At 40.4% G+C, this 25,506-nt stretch overlaps 2 protein-coding genes across 4 annotated transcripts in view; one reads left to right on the top strand and one right to left on the bottom strand.

Moving 5' to 3' along the window:
- The first annotated feature begins 404 nt into the window (after nucleotides 1-404).
- LOC149307445 (pyroglutamyl-peptidase 1-like protein) lies at nucleotides 405-12,827 on the top strand. 3 transcript variants are annotated; one of them, XM_089539183.1, is made up of 8 exons: nucleotides 405-779; nucleotides 977-1,106; nucleotides 1,229-1,326; nucleotides 2,980-3,145; nucleotides 5,900-5,952; nucleotides 8,109-8,225; nucleotides 10,072-10,301; nucleotides 11,942-12,827. In XM_089539183.1, exons 4-8 carry the CDS (start codon nucleotides 3,112-3,114, stop codon nucleotides 12,108-12,110), a joined length of 603 nt encoding a protein of 200 aa, XP_089395309.1. In that variant the 5' UTR covers nucleotides 405-779; nucleotides 977-1,106; nucleotides 1,229-1,326; nucleotides 2,980-3,111; the 3' UTR covers nucleotides 12,111-12,827. The 3 variants fall into 3 exon arrangements, with proteins under 3 accessions (XP_089395309.1, XP_089395310.1, XP_089395308.1); XM_089539184.1 differs by lacking the exons at nucleotides 405-779; nucleotides 977-1,106; nucleotides 1,229-1,326 and having other exon boundaries at nucleotides 2,814-3,145; XM_089539182.1 differs by lacking the exons at nucleotides 405-779; nucleotides 977-1,106; nucleotides 1,229-1,326; nucleotides 2,980-3,145 and adding an exon at nucleotides 5,250-5,440.
- A 6,424-nt stretch (nucleotides 12,828-19,251) lies between these two features.
- IGF1R (insulin like growth factor 1 receptor) overlaps nucleotides 19,252-25,506 on the bottom strand; it is a 136,743-nt gene continuing 130,488 nt past the window's right edge. Inside the window, exon 21 of the mRNA XM_089539181.1 lies at nucleotides 19,252-21,994. Within this exon, the coding sequence (XP_089395307.1) occupies nucleotides 21,628-21,994 (367 nt within the window). The 3' untranslated portion in view covers nucleotides 19,252-21,627. The remainder of the gene's footprint in view (nucleotides 21,995-25,506) is intronic.

Below are 25,506 nucleotides of genomic sequence, written 5' to 3'. Positions count from 1 at the left end.
AAATTTACAGCGCTTCATAAATAAAGGTTAATAATAATAAATGTATATACATACAAACACATCTACATAGACAAAAAGTGTATATACATAACACGCTTATCTATATATGCAAACATATACATGTATCTATATACATACAAACATACACACATTTATATACCGTACATGCAAACACACAAACGTATCTATATACATACAAACACACATCTACATACACACAAAATCTCTACACATAACACGCTTATCTACACATGCAAACATATACATGTATCTATATACATACAATACAAACATACACACATCTATATACATACAAATACGCATGTATCTACATACAGACACATTTATCTACATACATACAAACATATACATCTATATACATACAAACACATTTATCTACATACACACAAACATATCTATATACATACACATTTATCAATATGCATACACACATTTATCTATATACATGCAAACATACCACACACACTCACATTTAGCTATATACATAGAAACACACAAACTTATCTATACATACAAACACGCACATAGACAGGTATACATGTTTGTATACATACACATACACACACACACACTCCTGGCTTCATCTGTTCCAGGATATGGGAAATACAATGACTTGTACAACTTGTAACTTTTGTGCTCTGTTGTGTATCTTTACTCCTTAGGATCTCTTCTAGTTCTTTCATAGCTGCCCTCCCCATCCTTGGTCTTCTTTTGCTTTCTTGACTGCAGTCTCCATTCTGATCAGTGTTGGATCCAAGGTGCAATTTTACTATTTCAGATTTCCTCATAGTAAAATGTACATTTTGAAATCGAAATACTACTGACACTTGCCACGAGTATATTGTGCGTTTCGGTTGGCCGATAAAGGTTAATTTAACATAAATTAAATGTAGTACAAAATGAACTGATAATTGGCTCTGCTACAGAGATAACAAATGCTGTTTTGTTTCAACAGGGAAGTGCATGACTCTCCAGTCCTTTCCTTGTAACTGCAACCACTTGGAGAGAAGGAAGCGGAAGTAAGAGGAGAATACACTGGAGCAAGCGCATTCTCATGATCAAGGATGGTTCCAGAGGTTAGCAAGGTTAGATACACTATATACTCATGCATAAGTCTAGACATTGTAGTAAATCTGATCCCAAAAACCTGGGTCGACTTATCCATGGGTCGATGTAAGTACTGTACTTTCATTCTTATCAAAAAAAGGAACCATGCCCTGGTGAAAAGTGAGAGTTTATTCTCTTCTTGGAGCACCTAAAAGAAATAGCAACCTCTTCTACTATCTCATCCATCCAGCCTTCAGGGTAAGCATCTTTAGCATCGTTTTCCTTTATTTCAGCCTTTATATGCTTTGTTACACGCTGCTAAGTTTTATCCATGGCTCATATCAAAATCCATAATCTTGGCCCCAAAGCCTGCCCTCGACTTATACATGAGGTTGACTTATAGTCAAGTATATATAGTACTCACCAAAAAAGAGCCCACTGTCCTTCTCCAATTTATTTAGGAGGGAAAAAATTCACAGGCATCGTATTTATTGGATCAGTAAATGTCACGAAACATAACAAGCTGTTGGGTTCTCCCAGACATTCTCCTCGGTGATGATAGTACAAAATTGGGGATGGGGGAGCAACAACTATGGAGGAGCTCCAGAGTAAAAATCAATCCTTGTGGAGCAACACATTGGTTGTGCAATGTAACCCTTGTGTTGAATTGTCACATAGCGCAAACAAATGCACCCCAAATCCAAACTATGTAGCCTCTAGGTACATCTGTTTAAGCATTACCTAAAAACTGAATGCAGATGTGTATTCACATACACATCCAAGCACATCTGCACAGGTGTCGGCATGCGGAATGGCATCCCATGTGCAACTCCGCTAATGCAACTATCAACTGAATGGAAATTTCCATGTCACACAAAAATGTGCTTCCATAGAAGAACTTAGGCAAGTATTAGACACTAATAGTTTTTCAGCCAGAAGTCCAAAATGACTGATCGAGTGGATAGACCGTTGTTTTATTCTGAAATCGCAAATGGCAGACCAGCTTGCAAAATATTGTAGAGACTGCCGATTCCGTCAAAGAGAAAGGTGTTAAAGTATCAGTTTACAGTCTCTCTCCTCTCTGTAGACAAAAGCCTGGCCATAGCTCCTAGTGATCCGTCTGTTGCCATGGGTGAAGCACACTGACTTCTAAAATGGCCTAGATTTTCTGAACAGGACTAAAAACTGTAATGTTTTAAGCAAAGGGAACTTGTAGCACCTTTGTGACTTAACCATAAACTTTTGTAGACTAGGTCTGCTGCATGCATCTCAGGAACAGGACTTTATCACATGGAGGCAAATTCCCATGCAGAAACAGTATTTTACAATCCGCTAAACCCCTGCAAATGCGGGTTGTTTTTCAGACGCATTGGTGGAAAGAGAAATAACACGAAAATAACCTGAACAGAAAGCCGACAAAAACCACTCCTTTCTACTTTCGCAATTTCCCAAGTGTAATGTGAAGGAAAATATTTTATAAGACTAAGTGTTCTTATCCATACATTTGTAAATGACATTGCAGGCTAGTGTTTACTAGGGTAGTTTAGGACAAGCTAGGTATGTAGGCTCTTTGTAACAATCCAAAATGACTGCTGTGGAGCCAAAGAATAAATTGTAAATATAATATGAAGTTATATGTAGGCTTATTTTGTTAATCTGGTACTGCCTTGCAATGGAAATGTACCAAAATAGAACAGATGGGATTATTTCTAATGAGGTTTCAAAGTTAGACTTGAAATCAATAGCTAAGATTATGCTGTTAAGTCACTCTGTGTGCCACTGAGAGATGAGGAAGCATAAGGAGCTGTGTAACCACCAATACTCCAGGGACTTGTGTAATTAAAATTATCTCACATCATGTGAAACAAGAACTGCTCCTGTTTGGTGAAGTGTTTTTCCACTGGCCAATAGGAAGATGGACATTCTGGAACAGATGGTAAAAGAATATAATATCAACAGCTGTGATCAAGCATGTTTACCAATGAAGAGAGAGCTGATTATTGGTGTCGCGGGCTGAAAGATTGCCTTCAGGTTCCAAGCTAAATGGATGTCAGTTCCAACACAGTGGTTGTTACAGGTAAAGCTTTTAACACACACCTGCAAAAGATATGTGAGGGAGAGCTCTCCTCTTTCAGCCAGACATGAAATACACATTCACTGGCCAGCTGTTTGTCATAATCTCCTTGCAGGAGATGGGGATCTTCTCAGCATCTAGCAACTGAGCAGATCAACATTTGCAAATGGAAAATAACCCCAGTAATGCAACTTGCTAAGCAAATCAGATGGCATGTTGGTGGAATTAAAAAGAAGACGGCGGGGGGGGGGGGGGGAGCTGTCTTTTATCCAAGAAAGTTTGCAGTTCTCTATTCCTGTCACTTCTGAAAATATCTGTTGACATCCTTTCCTGTCCAAACTGTGCAGCCTCTAGGTATGGCTATTTAAGCATTAGCTAAAAAGAGTCACAGACCAAGACTACTTCCCAATTCCACATCAGAGTCCAAAATTAAAAGCAAGCCCAGTATCAAATGTCAGCTTCTCCATTTCAGAACGAGAGACGGAAAAACACAACACGGTTTTATCAAAACTAGCGTGTGCGCGCACGCTTCAAATTACGGTGTAGAAAGAGAGCATGAGGGCATGCCTAACCAAACAAGTCACAGGAACCGCATTTGGACCTTTTCTTGCTGGTGATAACTAATGACGTCTCACAGTTGCAGACGCAACCACTTACAAAGAGACTGAACTTTAAAAGGTTAAAACTCTCCAGGAATGCCGCTGCACGCCGTTGCTCTCTGTTACGCCACTGGTTGCTCTAAAGGCAATTATTACTTATACGCTTGACATGTGAGTTGCTGGATAGTTTTCCGCCATGGGCCAGCTGAGGACACAAGATTGAAGTGATGTCAAAGAGAACCTGGATCTTGCCGTTTCCAATTAACACACACTTAAAAATTGTTTGAGCGTTAATTGAAATAGCTGCAAGGCAGGCAGTATCAGTTCAGATGACTCCGAACAGAGCAATGACCCGCCAGGATGGGAGAAGTTTAAGAAAGGCAGAGAGGCCACTAAGCACTCAATAGGGCAAAACAATTACAAAACAACATTTAAGGAGCTTAACAAGACCCTAGTCCACCCAGCAAAACTGAATTAGCGATCAGTGACTGACAAAAGCATTTTACTTCTCCAAATTTTGGAAGAAACTTGGGGTATAAATATTGTTATTTCTGTTATTCACAGCACTCAAATGTAAGATACCCGGCTCAAATCAATTTCTTTACCTCTTTTTCTTTCTGCATCTTGCATCTTGACTTTTAGATTTAGTTCACATACAGGCCTGTGATGGGTAGCAGAGGTTAAAATGTGTGTTAGTATGCAGGAATAATGTGATGGGATATGCAGTGTTTATTACCAGGGGTTGTTGATCACATTCCTAGGTGCTGAAATAGCTGGGGAAAGGGAGTCATGCCTGGCTTGAAACAAGGTCATTTCTCTGGGAAAGCAAACAGAACCAACATGGAAGGGGTTAGTCTGGGGAAACAGGAGGAACAAAGTTGTTTTGCTTTTGTAATGAATGAAAAAATAGCCTGCCAAGGATTTGAAATTGGAGATGGTTTAATTAGCTTTGCTAATGCTGTCCCTAGTGTAAACCTATAGTTGCTGAATAAAGATTTTCTAAGTTTACCACTGAAGCTTGGCATTCCGAACTTGAGGAGTCACTGGTCCTGACAATGTCTTTTGACTGGCTTTTAGAAATTCAGATTTCCCCCACCTGGCACCCTCCAGATGTTTTTAGATTACAACCTCCCTTTGCCAGTTGTCAGGGATGTTAGGAATTATCATCCAGAATACCTGAAGTGCACCACGTTAGGCAAGGATGATCATATCGGACTGCAACAAGCTTTTAAACAGTATTAGATTGTACATCCAATTGTATATTGCAACAGACTTTTAAATTGTTGCATATCTGATAAAACACGGACCAGTGTCCTGCACTCTGCTCGGTCTGTGTGGTTCACTGGCGCATGTATAAAAGCACATCTAGGATGGAATTTGGAATAAGATAATAAGAATGATGGATCTTATAGTGCAAACGCCTGGCTGAGAATTGGAGTTGTGTAAATCTCCACATTGGGACAAAAAAATTTTAATATCAGATTCTCCCTGTCACCAGAATTGTACTTACTTAATATGACCTCTTATATGGGAATAGAAATAGAAAAAACTTATTGGAAGATTATGCTGTATCTTATATCAGCTGCTAGAATCGTATTGACTAGATATTGGAAAGATAAAAAAGTGCCAAATGTTGAAGAATGGCTGCAGAAAGTGGTAGATCTTAAAGAGATGGATAAGCTGACGACATTATTAAGAGGTAAAGATAAAGAGAATAAAAAGTGGAAATTAATAGATGAGTATATAAAGAAGCATTAGAGAATATAAAAGATTGGAAACGATATGACTAAACCCTTTTCATCTGACAAGAAAATTAAGAGTTATGAAGAGTAAACTATGTGTTAAAAGAAAATTGGAATTACACAAAGTAAATATGTATAGATAAGGGAGATATTTATAGGTACATTTTATTTTGTATTGCAATTAAGATGAATTACACAGAGCAAGATGCACTATGTGACTGTATGATGATTAAGTCAATTGTATCTTTTAATCAATAAAAATCTTAAAAAAAAAAAAATCTCCACATTGGGGAATACAAAAAAAGCCATCGTTCCATCACTTCAATGCAAAAGTTAGTCCGTTGCCTAAAAACAATGCAGATAAAGGACTTGAGAATTTTGAAAGGCAATCATCATACATTTTCTTTGCTTTTCAGGCTTTGGTGCCTTCCGGCAGTATTTAGTTAACTCCAGCTGGGAAGCTGCAAAGGTAGGAAATTCTTTTCTGCAAGCTAAAATATCAAAGTGTATCATGGATTTTCAAGAGTAATAATCAAAAACACTTGAAATTGTTAACACTACCCAGAACTAAAAGTGATGTAGAACCTGCTTAAAACACAACCATACATCAAAGTGTTCAGAATAGGAAATATAGTATAGGAATAATAAAATAGTGATGCAGGAGTTTTGCATTAGACTTTTAATATTGCAACCACTGCAAGAGATGTAAGAAAATACTCCAAGCTGAGCACTGTAGGTCCTACCAAGCCATAAAAATACTAATCACATAACAATAGCATCGCCAATTGGTTTCTGATTTCTCTTGGTTCCAGCTTTAAATAAGAAATCATTGTATCATCCTGGATAATAAAAGTAAAGCGTCTGATTTATTTGCAAGTTAAAGCAACACAACGCCAAAATGAACTAATAAATTAAAAGGGCTCAGTGCTAGGGCATCCTGGGAATTGTAGTTTACTGTGGCACCAGAGCTCTCTGAAAGAGAAAGAGAAATGTCTCACAAAGCTACAGTTCTCAGAACTCTCTAGCATTGCGCCAGGGAGTTTTCCTTAGAGACAGATATTTCACCAGCCTTGCTTCCACTAGGAAGTAAATCTGCCTCCCTATTACCATTGCATTGCAGACAGCAACAGTGCTTTGCTGTCCACCATTTTTGGACTTGGCTCTTCTGCACGGAGGAGGCCAAGGAAGGTTATCGTTGGTCATCTGACCATGGCCTCACAGAAGAGTGTTTCATTAAACTGAGAAATCAAGATGTGTGTGAGAAAATAAAATGCTAATTGTAAGCTGGCATGGTTTATACATTTGGAAAAATGGACACACAACACTGCATTCTTATGCTAGATGATGCAATGGCCTCTCCAAGACCATTCGTGCCACAGGAAAAACACAGCTGGCTGTGTTATCCTAATGTGTTTACTTCTCCTGCAAGAATTGTTTGCTTGTTTGTGTCAAACAGTTTATTGAGCACAGCTAATCAATGTTTCCGCTGACAAGGAAATGGTAACAGTTTACTCAGGAAGCCAACTTTCAAGAACGAGTTTGTCCCATTCACACACCAGTAGTACCAGGGGAAGCTTTCCAACCCTTTCTATGCCACCTTGCTTCCCAGGCAGCAACCTCCCTGTTGAACTGCCAGAACAGCAGACGGGTTAGACAAAGTATGACCAGAGCTTGGGTGTTTTATGATTTAATTCAAAGACATTAGTCGTGTTAGTGTGGAAAATCAGTATGCAAAGGGATCTTGTTGCACCTTTGTGACTAACTGAAACAAAGAAGCTGGTAGCATGAGCTTTTGTAGGTGGCCCTATGCATCTGAGAAAGTAGGCTGGAAGCCTACAAAAACTCATGATACTAGCTTCTTTCTTTCAGTTAGCTTCCAAGGTGCTACAGGATCCATTTACATTAGCATTTAATGCAGAAAAAGGCAGACTTTTAAGATGCAAAAAGTAAAAAGGTGTCAGGTTCACTCCAGATAAAATACAGTGGATTTTATCCAGATTAGCCACTCAGAGGTGGCAAAATGAATCAGGGATGGAGTGAAGTTGAAGGAAAGTGCACTATAATAGGTAATAAGTCTCTCTCACAAGTAATGCAGGCTGGCATTTATGAAGGCCTATACGTCCCATTGTAAGCAATGTTCATACTTGTAGTACAAGAAAGAAAGCAATTCACCTTCTAAATAAGTTGCAGGTTAAACAAATATTGTTTAACATTTAAAAAAAAGTTTTCAAACCCAGAAGTGGATTTCTGGGATGATGGTGTTGATGATGTTTTGCCACTTGGGGCCAGTCTGAGTGGGCCCCTGGAGGGTACCAGGTCAGAAAAGTAAGTGTATGGGCATGATGCAGTTGCTCACTCTCTCCTATACAGATTATTTAATTGACAGTCAAATCTTTTGCATTCCCATTGCCTATCTCCTCCTGCAAACTAATCAATGAACTGTAAGGATTAGGGCAGGGTCAGCAACTTGCAGTCCCTTATTCACATTATCCTTGTTGGGCATCTTAGACTTGATCTGGAAAGTCACGGGTTCCCCAACCACAGATTGAAATTCAGCTTAAGAAACCAGAGGTTTTCCTAACCTGAAATATCCCTGTACTGTATTCTAATTATTCTCTTCCACAGGAGCTGTTGAAACTTGGCCTTGGTAAAGATGTAAATGTGCATATCATAGAATTGCCAGTGGCCTACCAAAAGGCTAAAGAAAAGATCTGCAAAGCATGGGCAACCCTTAATCCCCGGGTGAGTGACTGTTTAAAGTAGAGGATTTAAGTTAAAATTAAACCAAAATTGACAAAGGTTAAAATGGTATAACATATACTGTATATGTACCAGTTAATATTTTAACTCTTGCCTTTACATACTTTTTGACATATGCATATTTTCTTAGTCCTGTCTGAGCCTGGTCACCTCCCCTAGACATTGCTCAGCCACCATTTACCATAGTTTTCCACCTCATCCTTCCAGCCTTTAGATCATTATTATTATTTATTAACCTTTATTTATAAAGCGCTGTAAATGTACACAGCGCTGTACATACAATCTTTTTAATTAGACGGTTCCCTGCCCTCAGGCTTACAATCTAAAAAGACATGACATAGAAGGAGAAGGGAAAGGTGGTGGGGCTAGTAGGCTAATACATATAAAGTACATAGCAATACAGGAAATGGTTTAGAATGAGCACAGTTATGCCTCCCAGAATTTTGTAAGTTCTGGACCATCATTTTCCTTTTATATGTCCGTTGCATCCTTTGTTCCATTATCCATGGGTCATATCAAAATTTTTAATTTTGGCCCCAAAATCTGCCCTCAATTTCTACACAAGGTTAACTTTCATGAGTATATATGGTAGTACTTGATCCTTTGCATCATTTGTTACATGCCTGACTACACATTTTGGTTTAAGTCTAGGCGTTTTACTACTTGGGATTGGTGATGAGGCCCTTATTTTGCCTTTCTATGCCTATTCTTGGGATTCATTTTTTAAAAAGAAGACTATCAAATGGAATTCACTGGCTAACACTGGGAGTAGCAGGAATTTTATATTGGAGGACATTTTGCTCATTCTGAGGCATGCTTGCATTAATTTCAACTCCACTAAGAATATGCTAAATGAAAACAAAGTACTATCTTTGTACCAGGAGGTAGGTAGGTAGACAGATAGATTCCCTGCCCAGCAATGAAACCCATTTGGGTGGCTTTGGGCATGTCTCAGAGGAAGGCAATGGCAAACCTCCTCTGAACAAATCTTGCCAAGAAAACCCCATGATAGCTCTAAGGGTCGCCATAAATCAGAAATGACTTGAAGGCACACAACAAGAAGAAATCCTTAACGGATCTGAAAACATGAAGTGAAGCACTTGCCTCTCTAAGCAACATACACCCCATATGCTAGAATGGAGGGAACCTAGCCAAATCAAAATAAAGGCAGCCCGGGGGGGGGGGGGGAGGTTAATCGAAGCATTTCATTGAAACAAATTAGTCTAATTAGGAATCAGCTGTACATTTTCTACTTTTTTATACACACACACACACACACACACACACATATATATATACAAACACACATTACCATGCTTATGTATCCATGGCAACAAGATCTGGAGAAAATATGATTTAATGTATGGGAGGGATTTTTTTGTGTGGATCTTTTTTTCTAAAGCACTTTGTACGGTAAGATTAACAAGTGAACCGTGTCACTGTGCGAAATAACACCATACAAAATGAACAGGTCTTCAGAATTTTCCTTAAAGAGATTTTGCATATACATCTCCAGAAGGTTCAGTGTAGGATCTAGACACAAAAGCCCCACTTGTGTCCTCCACAGTGGAAATAGGTTTATGCAGACAGAGGGCTTTTTACAGGAAAGCTTGTATTTCCTATTTTGGGTTGTTATTATAGCAGGGATGGGGAGATTTTGGCCCCCAAGCAATTTGGCCTGTGACTATAATCAGTTTCCCTGAGCATGACCAAAGGTAAGGGGCTATGGGAATTGTATTTCATATCTTATGAATGACCAAAGGCCCACTGTCCATTCAGTAGGGGATTCTCATTGTGTATTATCTTACTCTTATGGGTCAACCTGCAGTTTATGATTCACCTTGGGCTCGCTGCCACCTCAAAAGGAACCATAATTCTGGAGCAATGTGGGAAGAACAAAGGCTATAAGGACATGGATGTTTGTGGGTTTTGTCCAGAAGACAATTGTTGCCTCTTAGAGGGTCCAGAAAGGATCGAGTCTATCATTAACATGAAGAGAGTCTGGAAAAACCTTCGGATGGAAGGGCTGGATGTCATTTTTTCCAGGGATGCAGGAAGGTAAATACTTAAATCTATTGAGAAGCCATGTCCATTGTGGGGAATATAATTGAATCAGGAAACTTTCCTTGAAGACATTCAAACCAAAACAAAAGGTTCTTAAAAGTTGGAAAGGCTTTGGAAAAGAGTGTTTTCTTTGACCTTCTGATTAACTGAACATATTTGATGCCTCTAAAAGATGTTAACATGTGGTTGAACTGTAATATTCAAAGTCAATATTTTACCAATGTAAATTACAGTTCTATGTAAACCCTGTCTGAGGTTGCCTGGAAATCTAACAGCATTAAACAAATTAACACAGTACACCAACTGTACACATCTTTCAAACATATCAGGAGTAATACAAAAGCAAACAATAGTGTGGTGTGATAGATAAACATAGGAACAAATGTTTTTGCAGGTTCGTAAAGTTGTATCTTTGGCTAGGATGTAAAGAATCGGGACTCAGTAGACCAGCTCCAATGTAACACTAAACCATAGTGCTGGCTTGCACATTCTGTTCTTTCCTTCTGGCACGATGCAAAGAATTCAAAAACTTCTCTTTTAGATAAAACACAACTTGCTGTGAAATTCAAAACTGCAATTAATCTCTAGCAACCAGACTACTTCAGACCACACTTTACTAACTGGGCTAGTTTCCATCTCTGTAAGTAAGATTAACCACAGTTTAACGGTTGGACAGAACACTAAACTGTGATTAATCTAAAATGGATGTGAATGTTTTTAGTCTCCTCATAGGAACGCTGAAGAAGCCAGGGAACTGAGAACAAAGAACATGTGAGTCAAGCAGACCCTGAGAAATCTAATAACATTAAAATAATCCACCAAACAGTGATACCTTTCTTGGATCAACCAAAATGCGCAATATATATGTTGCAAGCTTTCGAAGCTCCAGTGGCCTCTTCATCAAGCAAAGGTGTTAAAAACTATATAGGAGAAAAAATAATTGAAGCTGTTAAGTCACAGGCCCAGGGAATTTAACATCCATTTGCAACACAAAAAGATACTTCCTTGAGGAACATATGGTTTTAAAGACCTTGAGAAAGTTACGGTTTTGAACTGCAACTCACAGAATGTCCTAGCTGGCTTCATCAGTGCAACAATCTCCTAAAATTGATTCAGGGGTATCCATGTTGGCCATATAGCAAAGTACAATCATCCCCAAAACCCAAAGGGATGCCTTTATTTAGCCAACCAAAATGCACCAAGTACATGCTGCAAGCTTTCAAAACTTCACTGGCTTCTTTATCTGGCAAAGATACAGGAGGGGGGAAATGATGATGTTAGTCACAGGCCATCATTTTGTCAAGATGTTGTTGTTGTGCTGAGATGGTGTGGGCTCTCCTCCTTCAGGCCATGTGGCATTGAGAACAACAAAGCATTCCAGAGTCCAAGAGATAAAATGTAAATGCTATTAGCAATACAAAAAGGTGCTTCCTCTGAGATCTGATACTGGTTGTGAAGTCACAACCCCACTTTGTTAGGCAGGGATCACCAAAATCTCTTGGGAAGCTCCCCTTGAAAGAAGGAAGTGTTTAAATCATTGTCTCCTTATGCTTTGGAGGCAATGTATTCTTGCAAGCCAGCAATGCCAAGATGGAGTCATTAACCCTTGAATGAACCTCTTTTCCGCCTTGTAGGTACCTCTGCGATTACGTCTACTATACCTCGCTTTATTATGGTAACAGAAGAGCAGCGTTCATCCATGTGCCTCCTCTAACCAAGTTGGTAACGGCAGAATTTCTGGGCAATGTGCTACAGAAAATTATCTTTGAGGTGTTAGAGCAATGCAGGTCAGAAAATATGTGAATAAATGAAGTCATGGGTTTCAGCAGATTTAAATTTTGTCCAGATGCAACGGAAACATCCTAAAATAAATTAAAGCACAGCAATCCAGGGCCCACTGGACTGGGCAAATCGCACTCTCTCAGCCTCAGAGGATGGCAGTGGCAAACCTCTGAAGAAATCATGCCAAGAAAACCTCGTGATAGGTTTGCTTCTGGATCGCTGTAAGTCAAAAATGACTTGGAAGCACAGCAAAGCAAGCACCAGAGGTCCAGGTGCCAATTTGCAGCCCAAAGGAACCACTATGAATCCCTTCCAGCCCTCCTACTAGAAATAGACTTGTGCACAGCTGACTTGTGCACTTGGCGGCCCAAAAAACATGCTGTAGCTTGCCTCCATTTTTTAAACCGCTCACCATTTTAACCAAGTGGTGCCAAACTGGATTGTTTTTGCAGTGCAGATGCAACCATGATGTAATGACAGATACAGACTTTCTAACATTGTGACCCCAGTTGTACCTTCGAAGTGTCTTTCACATAGTAAATGAAAGGAAACACACTAAGCACAAATGCATACAGAATCCTTTTTATTTAACTTAATCATGTAGTACTGTAACTACTAGAAAAAAGCAGAGTAAGAGAAACTAAAGCAGCCTTAGCTTCAGCCATTCAAAATAGACAAAGGTTCTTTTTTTGTTTTCATAATGTAAAGAATCCAGAATATATCGCAACAGGAATAAATTCTTACAACAGAATATACAAAAACATTTTGAATTTTTTTTTTCATCATCTACTGATTCATTTTAATATAAACACAGGAATTTCTTTAGGAATAATTTATACACAGCAAGTCTTTATGTAATAAATTGGCCGTGTTATTACTGTTTTATTTTTTTCATTTATTTTTTAAAAAAACAACAACAAACTTTGTATTTTAAACAAGGTAACTTGGAAAATGTTATGTCTGTAAATGCATTTCAGTTCCATAGCACTTTCTATGGGTTTCTTTTTTAGGGTGGGGGGTGTTTGGTTTTCGTTTGTGGTTTTTTAAATCGCTATTCTGTCCCAGAGGTAGTCCTTTCTTCTCAAACCTCACTGGTTTAGAAAACAGAAAAATCATTCTCTAAAAGGTAATAAAGCCACACAGAAGCTATTGGGTAAAGAGGGGCTTTTTAATTTGCGAGGGGGGGGAAACAGAATTTTTCAGTATCGTTTAAATAAGTATAAATAAATAGGGACCCTGGATGGTAACCGAAAACAACGCTTTAATGCTGCTAAATAACAGAGAAATGTATAAGGTTGCAATGTACATCACCTTCTCTTTTAACACAAGGAGAAGGAATCTGTAAACACGGTTGTCTTTCATTCTGCGATTTGTTCTGAAAACGGCCTTTCGCCATCTCGCCTACTATGCAGTCAAATCCTTCAGTCTACCTAGACGACAACATTAAAGCAGGTACTTAAATAACGCAAACCTAATTCTAATCCCAAGTACGTTTCCTTAGAAATAAGATCCAGCAATTTCAGTGCTCTTTTATCTCCAAGAAAACGCACCTAGCACTGTGACTAAATACTGCTTAGCAGCAATACTCGATTCTGTTTCCTTAACCAGCGAGGTTCGTGCCAACCTACACTTACACAGTAAAAGTAAAATGACTGGTTGAAGATGATTCCCACCCATCTAAGGGTCTCTGGAAGACCAGGTTACTGAAGATACAGAACAGATTTGGGGTTTCCAGGGGGCAACAAATGAGCCATGATTTAAGAGCTGGTACAGGATCCATTTTTGCCTTATTGTAAACCTAACTAGTAAAAGTTGTCTCCTAACAAGGAAAAAAAAAACCAACTCACACACGTACGCACACATATACACCAGAGAGAGAAAGATGCCCTTAAATTATCTTTAGGCGCTTAGAAACGGCAAGCACTCTTGTAAAAAAAGTATTCTGTGTACTTAGAAAATGCAATGAAATATGTAATTAGTTTTTTGTAAACCAGATCTTTTGTCAACTGACTACCCGTAATCTACTGGACTTAAAGAGCCCTACTGAAAATGTGAATGGATCGCTAGACAACAGAATGGATACAGAACGGAAAGAAGACAGACACACATGGACACACGCATTCGACATGCACAACATCTAACGAAAGCCTTCTGGAACTTGCACAACACTTAATTATGGTCAGTTGGCCCAATCCAGAAAACCCTTCAAAATGATCCAATACATAGATTTTTCTCCACCCTCTGAAAGGTTTCCCCCATTTACTCCAATGAAGTTACATTCCACTGAAGTAAACAGAGAAGACCCTTATGTGTAGCAGCTCTGGATCAGAGTGAGCAATTTGCTCAATGGATAGAACTGATGTATATGACTCCACACCAAGGATTGCTGGGAGACTGGATTTCCATCCTGCAAACAATGAGTTGCAAATCCTGGGCATGGAGGTTGTTAATACTTGTAAACAACTCTGAATTTCGGTAAACCTGTTGCCTTAGCAGATCAGAACTACTGCCTCTCCCCCTCCCCCAGTTTTTTTTGGAAGAGTCTCCAATGCGTCTTCCTTCATTTTGGATGGATCATATCATGGTTTCTAAATCTCATCAAGAGAAAGTCTATGTGCATCAACTCAGAATCAACTAGCCTTCCAAACTGAGAGGCCATCTAACCTCTTAGTGAATATACCCTATGCGTTCTGTATCTTCAGCACTTCCAGCAAGGTTCAACCTAAATGACCATACTCTCTTGTTATTTTAGTTTGTGTCAACTCTTCATCTGAGAACGGAGCTGTGGTATCTGGCATTCATCACCGGCATGCGCAAATATGGCAGAAGCAGCAATTGCTCCACTTCTTATTAACCAGTGATGAAGTACATCATTGATAAAACAAAACTCAAGAGTAACAAGAAAGTTACCAACTACTGGAATGGAAAGGTTTTGTACACAGAGTACATCATACCATTATACATAGAGTACATTATACCAACAACAGGAGTGTGATTCGTATAGCCATGGATTGTACTAAACAACCCGTAGAAGTTCCCAGAGATCTAAACAGCAGTTCCGTCTTGTGACCAGTCCTGGGATAACTTGGGGGTTTTGTTTTTAGTAAAATCAACAAGAGCATCAGTGCTAACATACTTTGAGAGTCGTAACTTTACTTAGAACCATCCTCAAGGAGCAGAGGGGGGGAAGGCTTAGATGGAAACCAGCATTGTCTCATACTTCGCGTTTGTGTCTAGCCATTGTCCAAACAATCCTGGTTAATCAATCAGCCTCCAACGCTTAGGAACAGATACAAATTCCCTGCCTCTGAAACCAAACCACCTTCTGTACCACCACTGAAAGATCACAATGAAGAGATATCTTTGCCTGAACCACGCTATGGAGAAGCTGCAAAAGCAGTGATAGAGCAAACTGATATGTTAGAACTTAAAACCTGTTCAGGCAGCATACATGCAGGGATTGGGAAATGGCTTAACAAAAAAAAGATGCAAGTCCCCATGAAAAACTGAGTGTAACAAAAGGGGGCCCTCACATAGCCCACCCACCACAAAAACAAAAATGGGCTAAACAAATTTTAAAGCCACCTAATTTATTTATTTTTCTTCCTGTCTTGCCCTCCTTTCAGAGGATTAGAAGGTAACTTCCCTAGCAGCATTTTTAAAGGGGGAAGAGAGGGCGATGTGTAATTGCCAGGCATTAGTCCAACATCTGTCCCAGTAAAAGGAGTGTATAGGATTATTAAACAGAAGCGGCATAAGGGCTTCTGCAAAAGGCTGTCTTGCCTCACCAACATTTTAGAAATCTCTGCCAACGTGTCATTAGGGATAATCCATTAGGTATTATACTCACGGACTTCCAAAAAGCTTTTTAACCAAGCCCTCCAAAGGCCCCCTCTTTTCCAAAGTCCTTCGGACTCCTACAAAATGAGAAGCCATGTCTACTTACAGAAAAAAGTAGAGGAAAATATATATATATTTTAAAAGGGCAGTCGTTTTAATACAGTGACATAAATAGCCAAGTCCTTCCCTTCGCTGAGTTAGGTCCGATGGTCCTTATTCATCAGTAATCTGGAGTTAAGGGTCCATGAGGTAGCCAGGTTTGTGGATGATGCCAAGTTATTCACCCAAGCTGACCAGAAAGGGTGCCAAAGGACACTTCTCCTCTAAACTGTGTTAGCAAGTAACAATCCCACCACACATACATGGATAGGATCTGAATAGTTGGAGATGATCAGGAGGGCAAGGGTAGTGTTTGTAGTCACGCACAGTGGCTATGAGGAAAGTTGCTGAAGATAAAACTTCCAATTATTGTCTTGTCATGTTTCAGAAGTCTATGGTACAGACAGAAACCTTGTGGAATGCAAAAGACACAGAACGAGGGCCTGGAACAACTTTGCTATGAGGAAAAACTAAAACTGCAAGATGGGGGTGGCTGTGGTGAGAAAAACATATAGATTTCCACTGTATGCTGAACACAGGTAGAAAACATGTTCCCTCTCTTAATGCTAGAGCCCCAGGTCACTCAATGAAATAGACTGAGAGTAGATCAGGACACAGAAAATATGGAATGCACTCACACTGGCTTATATAGTTAAGAAAAATGGGTTTTGGTGGTGGTGACAAAGACTTGGAAGAAGAGGAGTTTATCAATGTCTGTGGCCAAGATACTGAAATGGAACCTCTAGGCTTAGTTACAATGTACTACTTGATATATCATTTGTTGAGGACAAAAAGAGAGCGGCTGCTACCTTCAGAGGTCTGGAAGTATCTGATCAGTCATCACAAAAATACAGGAAGGAAGGCCAGATGGACCTTTGGTCTGATCCAGGACTATTCTTAGATCCTTAACAAGAAACTGTTTGCCCATTACTAAAGCCAATAGATTTCTGTGCTGTTGGCTCGGTATACCCAACGTATTTGAGCTGACTTATCAACAACCCGAACGGGAAATAAATTCTCTGTGCCCCTTGCACCCAATTTTTTGGCATGCATAAACACATACATTATATACTATCAGTAGAAGACTGTATGGGGAAAGCAGGGTAGATCTGGGACACATAGGTGTGCATGCACACACACACACACACACTCCCAAAACAAAAAAGAGATTTGGAAACCAAAATAGATTTTCCCCCCAAAATAAGATATCATGAGTACAAAATAAAATGGCAGAGTCAAGGTGGTTTGTTTCAGATGGGCTAACTTATCCAAATGACCCCAACGTGACCGCCTTCCACTTGAATGCTTCTGAAATGTGTGTTCAGATGGGCACTACAATGTTAGTGTTCTCTCCTAATATGTTTAAACCATCTACAAACAATTAAAAAAATAATAATAACTTGGACAGTTTTAAAGAAAACCCTCTTAAACCAGCTGAAAAGATCTGAGGATCCCCATAGTTATGGGGATTAATATGTGCAAGAGAGGAGAGGCCACCACCGCAATGACAAAAAGACCACTAAGCAGAAAAGTCAGAATCAAGGATGCTATGCAAAGGGGCACCCGACGGATCAGGCATCCCCTCTCCATGCAACTCAAAACGTAAGAACTAGACAATCCCAATTTCCCCTTCAAGGCAACATCTGATGTGTGTAACCACAGCAATCTGTTTTGAAATCTCAAACTAGCCAAGTAACAATTATTCAGATGCCATAAGCAATACCTGCTGGAACAGCTGCCAGAATCAGGCAATTTATCAATTCATTGTGTAAATCGGCGACTGCCAGAATCGGGCAGTTTATCAATTTAATGTGAAAAAGTCAGTGACAGTTTTGACAACTGTCTGATCAGGGAGTCACACTTACAAATCCCGCTTCAGAGGTACCGAGAAACCATTCTCAGGCTGTCGGCACAGAATCAAACAGGTTGCCTGTGATCACACCTAAACTGAAGCTGCTCCACCAAGCCAACAATGTAAATTTGAGTGGGCTTGTGGTTTGAGAAGATCAAATTTCGCTGTGCAGTCTGGCCAAAGAATCAAATGTAGCATCGGTGCTTTATTAGCAGCGGGTACCACTTTGCTCTAACATCCCTTTTGTAACCAGTTTGGGTATCCAAAGAATAGGCATCTGCTTTGGCTAGTTCTCATTTAGCAGAGTGAGCACCTCAAATTTAGTCTATGACGAATGTGTTCATACTCATCCATCTATTTTCAAAGCCTAGAGAGCAGTGAGTTCACATCACAGATGACCTGAGTGCCTGCCTTGCTTTTCTTACGCCATTTTTCTTGAGGTCCTGGGTGTATCTCCACTGGGTTCTTCTTGTGCCCATCGGTTACAACGGGACTCAAAGCAGCTATTGATTTTGGTTCAAACGACCACTGACGATTGCTTTCAACCCTCAACACACCACCAAGAAAGGAGAAGTATACCTGTGTGTGTGTTGTAAAGCAGCAACTATATTAAGTGACCTTTTTGATTCGGCGGTGACCTCCCCTCTCCAAAACCGGGAGGATGATGTGGTTTGAACAATGAAAATGAGGTTACCGGTATTCAACAGTATATTGTCAGCTGCTGAGAAATGTGAGATGTATATTTTTTAATATATATACACACAAAAAAATAAGAGAGTGAGGTAGATAAATGTTTGAAAAATAAAATAAAATTAAAAAAGAAAAACTGTCCCCCTTTCAGAACTCCAAAAACCCTTATTTCAGTTACTTAACAATTTATTATGGGGTATCTCTACAGTGATTTAAACTGGTAGCACAAAAATAAATAGAAAAAAAAATCCTACATAGAATACTTTTTTTTCTTTCCTTTTTTCTTTTTTAAAAAGGGGAAAAACAACTAACTATGAGAGGTGAAAAGAAGACGGTGGGACTGAAGCTACGTAAGCAAGAGGGAAAAAAAGCACTACAAACATATTTCTTTTATCTCCAGTCACATCTAGCAGTTATATTTCAATTCTTTGTTCTTATATTCAAACAACCCCCCTCCCCTCCCACATTAAAAAATAAAAGAGAGAGAGAGAGAGAGAGAATAAATTCATTATATCCATCCCAGAACAACCCTTCCTCTTGTTGCCAGACTTTGGTTGGATCAGTGCTAATACAGAATTTCCATGCAGTAACTACAGGTGAATTAACAAGCGTTAAGGCACCTTCGCTTTGGAAACTGAGGGCTCCGTCTTTCTCAACAAAATGCATGCAACTTGGATAATATGTCCCTATTTTGGGGGGATTTTGGGGGTGGGGGGAATCTAATTCAAACCGCTTCACAAACTTTCAGAAACGCTACAACCGAACAGCTGACTTGTGCACTTGGCGGCCCAAAAGACTTTCTGTAGCTTGCCTCCGTTTTTCCGATTTGGTGACTGGAGCAACCGGAGCCTGATAAAAACCAAGGAAGGGCTCTTGTGGAGTGACCCACTGGCGGATAATTAAACATACATTTTTCGTAGGATGGAAGGGTTACAATGTTCAAATGATCATCATCGGTATCATCAATATTATCATTATCATTATTATTTTGGGAGGAACATGACTCCCCCTCCAAAAGCCTGGTATTTCCAGCTCAACGGCTGTTGCACCCAACAGTTAAAAATACAGATGTGTGTGGCTGTCTGCAAGATACAACCCAAAAGAAGGCAAAAGGAAAAACAATAGGGCGAGGCTATCGTACACCAATATGAACATGAACACTGAGTAAGAATGTACTAAATAGTTAACTTTTCCCCCCTGACCTGAGTTTCCATCATACCTTGCACTGTAACAGACGCGGGTGCCATATGGACAATAAGAGAGGAAGAAGAGGGTACAAGTTGGTGAAGAAGATGGTACGCATCAGGCGCACAATCAGCAAAGTGTACCCTCCCTTTCCAGCTCTGTAAAGAACGCTTTAACCCAAACAACCTAAACATCATTGTTGCTTTTGTAAAAAGGAAGAAAAAGCAGGGAAGGGTTGTGTGAGAGAACCAAGAGCAACAGAAAAGCAGAAACGTGTTTATCAAAGGCATTGAACAGTTGATGGCAAATCATTGTTTCAGGTATCACATCTCGGGAAAGTGGTGGTCGGCGAAGGAAAAGAACTTACACATTATAGTACAAAGCATAAGAAACTGCTTGGGGACGGGGAGGTTTGGGAAGGCATGGAGAAAAAAGGGGTAGACCTGAAGTATTTCTTATAGATTAAATCCACAAAGATAAAGAACAAAAAAATAGCAGCTTTTTTCTTTTATCTGTACAGACATATAGATGAGTTATCTGAACTGTAAAAAAGTTATAAAAGTGACACAAAAAGACAATGTGTATGCAAATGATCCATGGTCTAACATAGAACTGCAAGACCCTTTGAAGTCTTATAATAACATAGAGGAAAAAAAGGTCAACAAAGTGTTGGATGCTTGAATCCATGTAATTGGCTATTTTCTTCTTCAACTTTTGTGTGTCTAAAAGTTTTTGTTTGTCTGTTTTATTTTTCCTGCAAGCCTGCCACGGACGGCAGGAACGCCTCGGCATGGAAATCCCTTCTGGTTTTTTGTCTTTCTTTCTTTCTTTCCTTTTGGAGTGCTGTTGAATTTCTGCACAAGATACACATTTTCCCCTCTCTGGTTTGGCTCACCGGTGCCAGTTTTGTCCAGAACGCCAAGGCGGGCCATTTTATTCCGCCTCGACCCTCTTTATGTTCTCAACTGCGATTTAATAAAAAATAAACAATCGAGGTTTTTGTCCAGTCAAAAAAAAAACCAAAAATAGACAATTTGATGTTTTTGTTTCTCTTAAATGCCAGTGTATGATTGGAGTGTATTAGTCTGTATTTCATTTCAACGGAGCGTATGATTATTTTGCTCCTTCCAGGTCTATTTAAAAAAAACATCCTAAAGGAAAGTTCCTCTTTTCTTTTCTTTTTTGGCAAAATTTGGCAGCGTTGAAAACAGTTGCAACCGTGGACAAATAATGGCCCTTCCATCTTTTATGTGACCCTAAAAAAATGTTAAGGAATAATATTTTAAAAATCCAGGCTGTCTTTTTTTCCTTTGAATCTCGTTTCGTTTTTTGTAACAAACCTACAGTTTCAGGCAGGTGCTTGCGAAGGGGGAATAGAGAAAGAGAGAGAGCTGCTTGGCCTGCAATTTTGATGTGATGTTGTTTTGTTTAAAAGAAGAAAAAAGTGCCATACAGTTGAACTTCACACAGATATGTTTCCCATTATGAAGCAGAGAGAAAGAAGAGGAAAAAGGGGGGGAGACACGTCAGATTTCTCAAGTTTTCTGTCGCTATTAAGTATTAACATTAAAAGTTTTAGAAGGCTGGCTGTGCGCCCCGCGTAACAGGAGTCCTTTTGCTCGAAAGAAACAATCTTCTGCTTGCATATTGAAAAAAGACAGGGAGGAGAAGGGGGAAAAAGTTATTCCGACTTCTAACCGAAGAGAGGATTCTCCCGTGTGCAGCTATGACAGCTCTGAAGATCCACTGAGGTACAGTAGGCTTTTGAATAAACTGTTATTGTTTTTAATCCTTGCTTGCTCGCTCTCTTAGCCCCCCAACCCCACCCCGATGCATGTATGTGTTTGCACAAAAGAAACCTGGTTCTAAAGGTCAGCAGGCCGAAGACTGGGGCAAAGGCAAGGCGCGCTCGTTCTTGCGTCCCCCGTTCATATGCGCGTACGGCTGTCTCTCCTCAAAGCTGGCCCGCAGGACCACCACGCCAGGGCCGTTCTCAGCTTTATGTCCTGAGTGTTTGTCAGAAGGCTGGAGGGTCGAGGAAGGGTCTAAAGGAATGCTCTCCATGTTCTCCGCCTCCAGATCAAGCTCCTCCGTGTCCGGCGGCTTGTTCTCGTCGCTGTAGAAGAAGGAGACCTCTTTGAAGGCCGGGTCGATCTCGTCTTTAATGCTGCCAATGATTTCCAAGAAAGAGGGTCTCATCTTGGGGTTGTACTGCCAGCACATCCGCATCAGCTCAAAACTGGGAAGGAAGGAAGACAAGACATGGGTTAATGGGATTTATAATAATTCTGGTGCTTCAGAAATACAGGTGGCCCTCCATACCCACAGATTCTTTATCCATGAATTCAACCAGCTACAGCTCGAAAATAATCCCAAAAGATGTAAATTCCAAAAAGCAAAGCCATGATTTTGCTATTTTATATAAGGGGCACCATTTCATCATGTCATTATATTTAATGGGACTTGAGCATCCATGGATTTTGGTATCCCAAGTGAATGGATTTGGGTACTCCAATGGATGCCAAGAGCCCACTGTATGCACCTTTGTTCACACCTGAGGAAATCTTGGGCCCTCCAAATCTTTTGACCAGCAATAAGGCCAGGTCTTATGGGAGGGGGCAAAGGTGCCATAATCTATATCCCAGTTTCTGACATGTCTGTCATGGATCTCACTGGCAGCAAGAAAAAACCCTGTTACTGAAATATTCCCTTAACCTCGGTTGATCATCAGGCCAAATCCTTGAAGCAAAGCAACTACAAAATCTCCAGCCACAGCAGATCATGCCGATAAAATCCAGGTAGCACAACTGTGGACACGACAGAAAACTGAATGGAGAACAAATCTCTCGAAATAAGAAGGCAAGCTACACAACGTGATCTCAACAGAATCTCCTTGTGCATCCAATCTTGCTATAAGGAGATAAGCCAAAAGTATAGAAACTGAGAAGAAGAAGAAACTAGGCTGCTTTCTTTCTATCCTTGAAATTAATAACTAGGCTGCAGTGAACTCAAAACTAGCTTAATGTACAAGCCAGAGATGGAAAGAGGAACTGCAATGATATGGGATGCTCCAAACAGCTCAATCTTATTTTATCTGTTTATTCAATATAAGCCAATCAAGTATCTTAACATAGATATGGCGTATCATGTTGCTATGTGCCTTCAAGTCGTTTTCAGCTTAATGGTGACCCTAAGGCATGGGGCATTCTTGGCAAGTTTCTTCAGAACTAAAATGATGTTTTTATTTGGGTTTTGTTTGTTTTTAAGAGAAATACTTGAGTTGTAAAAAGCATGAAAGCAGCCGCTTGGACATTTAGACCCAGAAATGCAGGCAGCAACTCCGTGCCTGTTAGGAGAACAGCACTGTAATTTCATCATACGTTAGTTGGCAATGTAAATTCTAGATTCAAAAGTGCATCTCAACAGGGCATTTCCCACAAGCTTTTAAATAAGCCCAGTTTTCAGCACTTAAAACAGTCGGCCACGAGTAAGAGGCACGACTACCCTGCTTCCCTCCTCCCAGCTTTGGAGAAAGACTGTGACATAAATATCCAAGATCCATTTCTGTTACTTCATCGCTGTTCCTTTCCAGCTGACGGCTCCGTCTCGGAATAAAAGCACCAGCTGGGGCCAAGAACATGGGATATCGGCTGGCCCTTTGCCCTGTGGCCTGGGGGACATTGCTGAGGAGATACCAGGACCAGCAGAATGGCACACGTGACGTCCATTGCCAGTAAGTGCCCGTGACGCTTCCTTTGAGCCATTCTGCCACTTCCCATAAAAGGAGGTTTTCTTTATCCGGGGAGTCCAGAGGCCCTGTTTACACTGTCAAGGAGACAGAAGGCGCTTCCCAAAATGGAGGAAGAATCTGTGAACTGGTGTAGGGGAGTGCCATGCCCTTAGTAGTCATCCTAAGGGAGCAAAGCAAGCAAGACAGTAAAGGGAGCACCCTGACTTCCATAGGTGAGAGGGGGAAATCAATGTCTTGGTTGCTGTTGAAGCCAAAAATCTTTTGCACATGGCAGGGACCCCACATTCTGTTAGTAAAAGACATGTGCTTTTCCATTCCTGTTTAGTGCAAACAGACAGACATCTAAGTCCACAGCGCTAAGGTGGTTGTGACACTTGCTGTGGCAAGTTGAAAATACAGTTTTCAAAAGTTAACTGCTGCTATTAACTCTGTGAGTTCAGGTTTCTATTTCATGATTAATTCAAATGAGATTTTGCACACTGCTTTGGAAGTTATAACCTTAAATGCAGTTTATCAATAACAGAATGAACAGATATGGGGCAGAGTAACAGCCAGTGTAAGGGACAGAGTGCTGGATTAAGACTCCAGGAGACCAGGGTTCAATCCTCACTCAGCTGTGGAAACGCATTAGGTGACCTCGGTGTTACACTTTCTCGGCCTCGGAGGAAGGCAACAGCAAACCTCCTTGTAATAAATCTTGCCACAAAAACACTGTCATAAGTCCAGCTTAGGGTTGCCATAGACACACAGAGACATAACCACTGAAATGTTCTACATTCTCCAATTACTCCAAAGGTGTCTTCACTGGCAACCATGCCAATGTCTATCCAAGGGGAATCAAACCTCAGCAGCTGTATTTTGGGGAGTTGAGATCGGTGATGGAAATGAAAACAAACTGTTGTAATCAGTTGCTTTCAAAAGGCGAGTTACTGTGTTACAAAACAGTAATTTAATATAAAACTTGGCCAGGAGGAGAATGCTAGCCTATGAAATAAATAATGACTTGAAGAAATGGTGTCCATTTATGCACGCTATGCATTGCATTAAAAAAGCTGCACACGTAAGAGACAGACAAACAAGTACAAACATCCTCGGAAACGGCAGAGAAAAGTCCCTCGGACTTGCAATTCGGAGTGGAAAGGCTTTCCCCACTTAATTTTTCTTTTCAACCTTCTGTTTTCGCCTGAGAAAATTAAAATGGGGAAAGTATGTTTGCCTAAGAGATCTCACCCCCTCCCCACCCCAATGCCCGCCCTGTTGAGTTATTCCCACAATGTCCAGTGTAATTTCAAAGCCATCTCATCTTGCTGGAGATTCCCATCCTAAAAGGGAAAGAATGCAAGGTGGGGAATCCAGTCCCATGGCAACCTCCAACAGTCTCTTCTCTTCCTCCTTGCCCAACCCCAGGCAGCAAAAGCAGCAAAACACTCCATTGTCACCCGACACCAGCTCTCTCGCTGGCTGGCCAAAGAAGCCCTTTTCCTGAGAATCCCAAGCAGCTGAGGCCCCTTAAGCTATTGCATCCCTTGTATGGGCCTCCAATAAAAAAAAAAGGAGAGGGGGAAAAAAAACCCAGCAAGACACAGTATTTCCTTCCAGAAAGTGACTTTGCAGAGAAGTAAACTAAGCCTTGAACTAGTTAAGGCAAAGCCCAGCGCCCAGCACAAGCAGAAGGGAGATTTGCCGCAACTGCCGACTTCTAGTGGAAGCAAAAATTTACACCAAGGATGGACAACTGTGGCATTCCAGTTGCCCCTTCCTTCTTTTCCTTGCCTACAATGACCATGTTCCCAAGCCAGGATGGCCTGTTGCGAGGGATTATGAGATTTGCAGTCATAAGAACATCTGTTGGAGGGCCACAGTTGCTCACCCATGCCTTACATAAATAATTAGTATAGTAACCATTTGTCTTAAAGGGATTATGAGTGGCATGGAATGAAACATGCACAATACAGCTTAAGAGTTGCGTGGGGGAGACCAGCACCATCCACAGAGGTTTC

The sequence above is a fragment of the Sceloporus occidentalis genome, unplaced genomic scaffold, assembly GCF_023333645.1.
Source record: "Sceloporus occidentalis isolate IW3139 unplaced genomic scaffold, rSceOcc1.0.p SCAF_9, whole genome shotgun sequence".
NCBI lineage: Eukaryota > Metazoa > Chordata > Lepidosauria > Squamata > Phrynosomatidae > Sceloporus > Sceloporus occidentalis.
This window is presented reverse-complemented; position numbering and strand designations above follow the sequence as displayed.

What these genes read in the sequence shown, in the direction of transcription:
- LOC149307445 (XM_089539182.1), top strand. Translation starts at nt 5,257, where the DNA reads ATGACCTCTTATATGGGAATAGAAATAGAAAAAACTTATTGGAAGATT. An exon ending in GCTGACGACATTATTAAGAG is followed by an intron (nt 5,441 to 5,899) that starts GTAAAGATAAAG and finishes TTTGCTTTTCAG; the next exon opens with GCTTTGGTGCCTTCCGGCAG. An exon ending in GGGCAACCCTTAATCCCCGG is followed by an intron (nt 8,226 to 10,071) that starts GTGAGTGACTGT and finishes GTCAACCTGCAG; the next exon opens with TTTATGATTCACCTTGGGCT.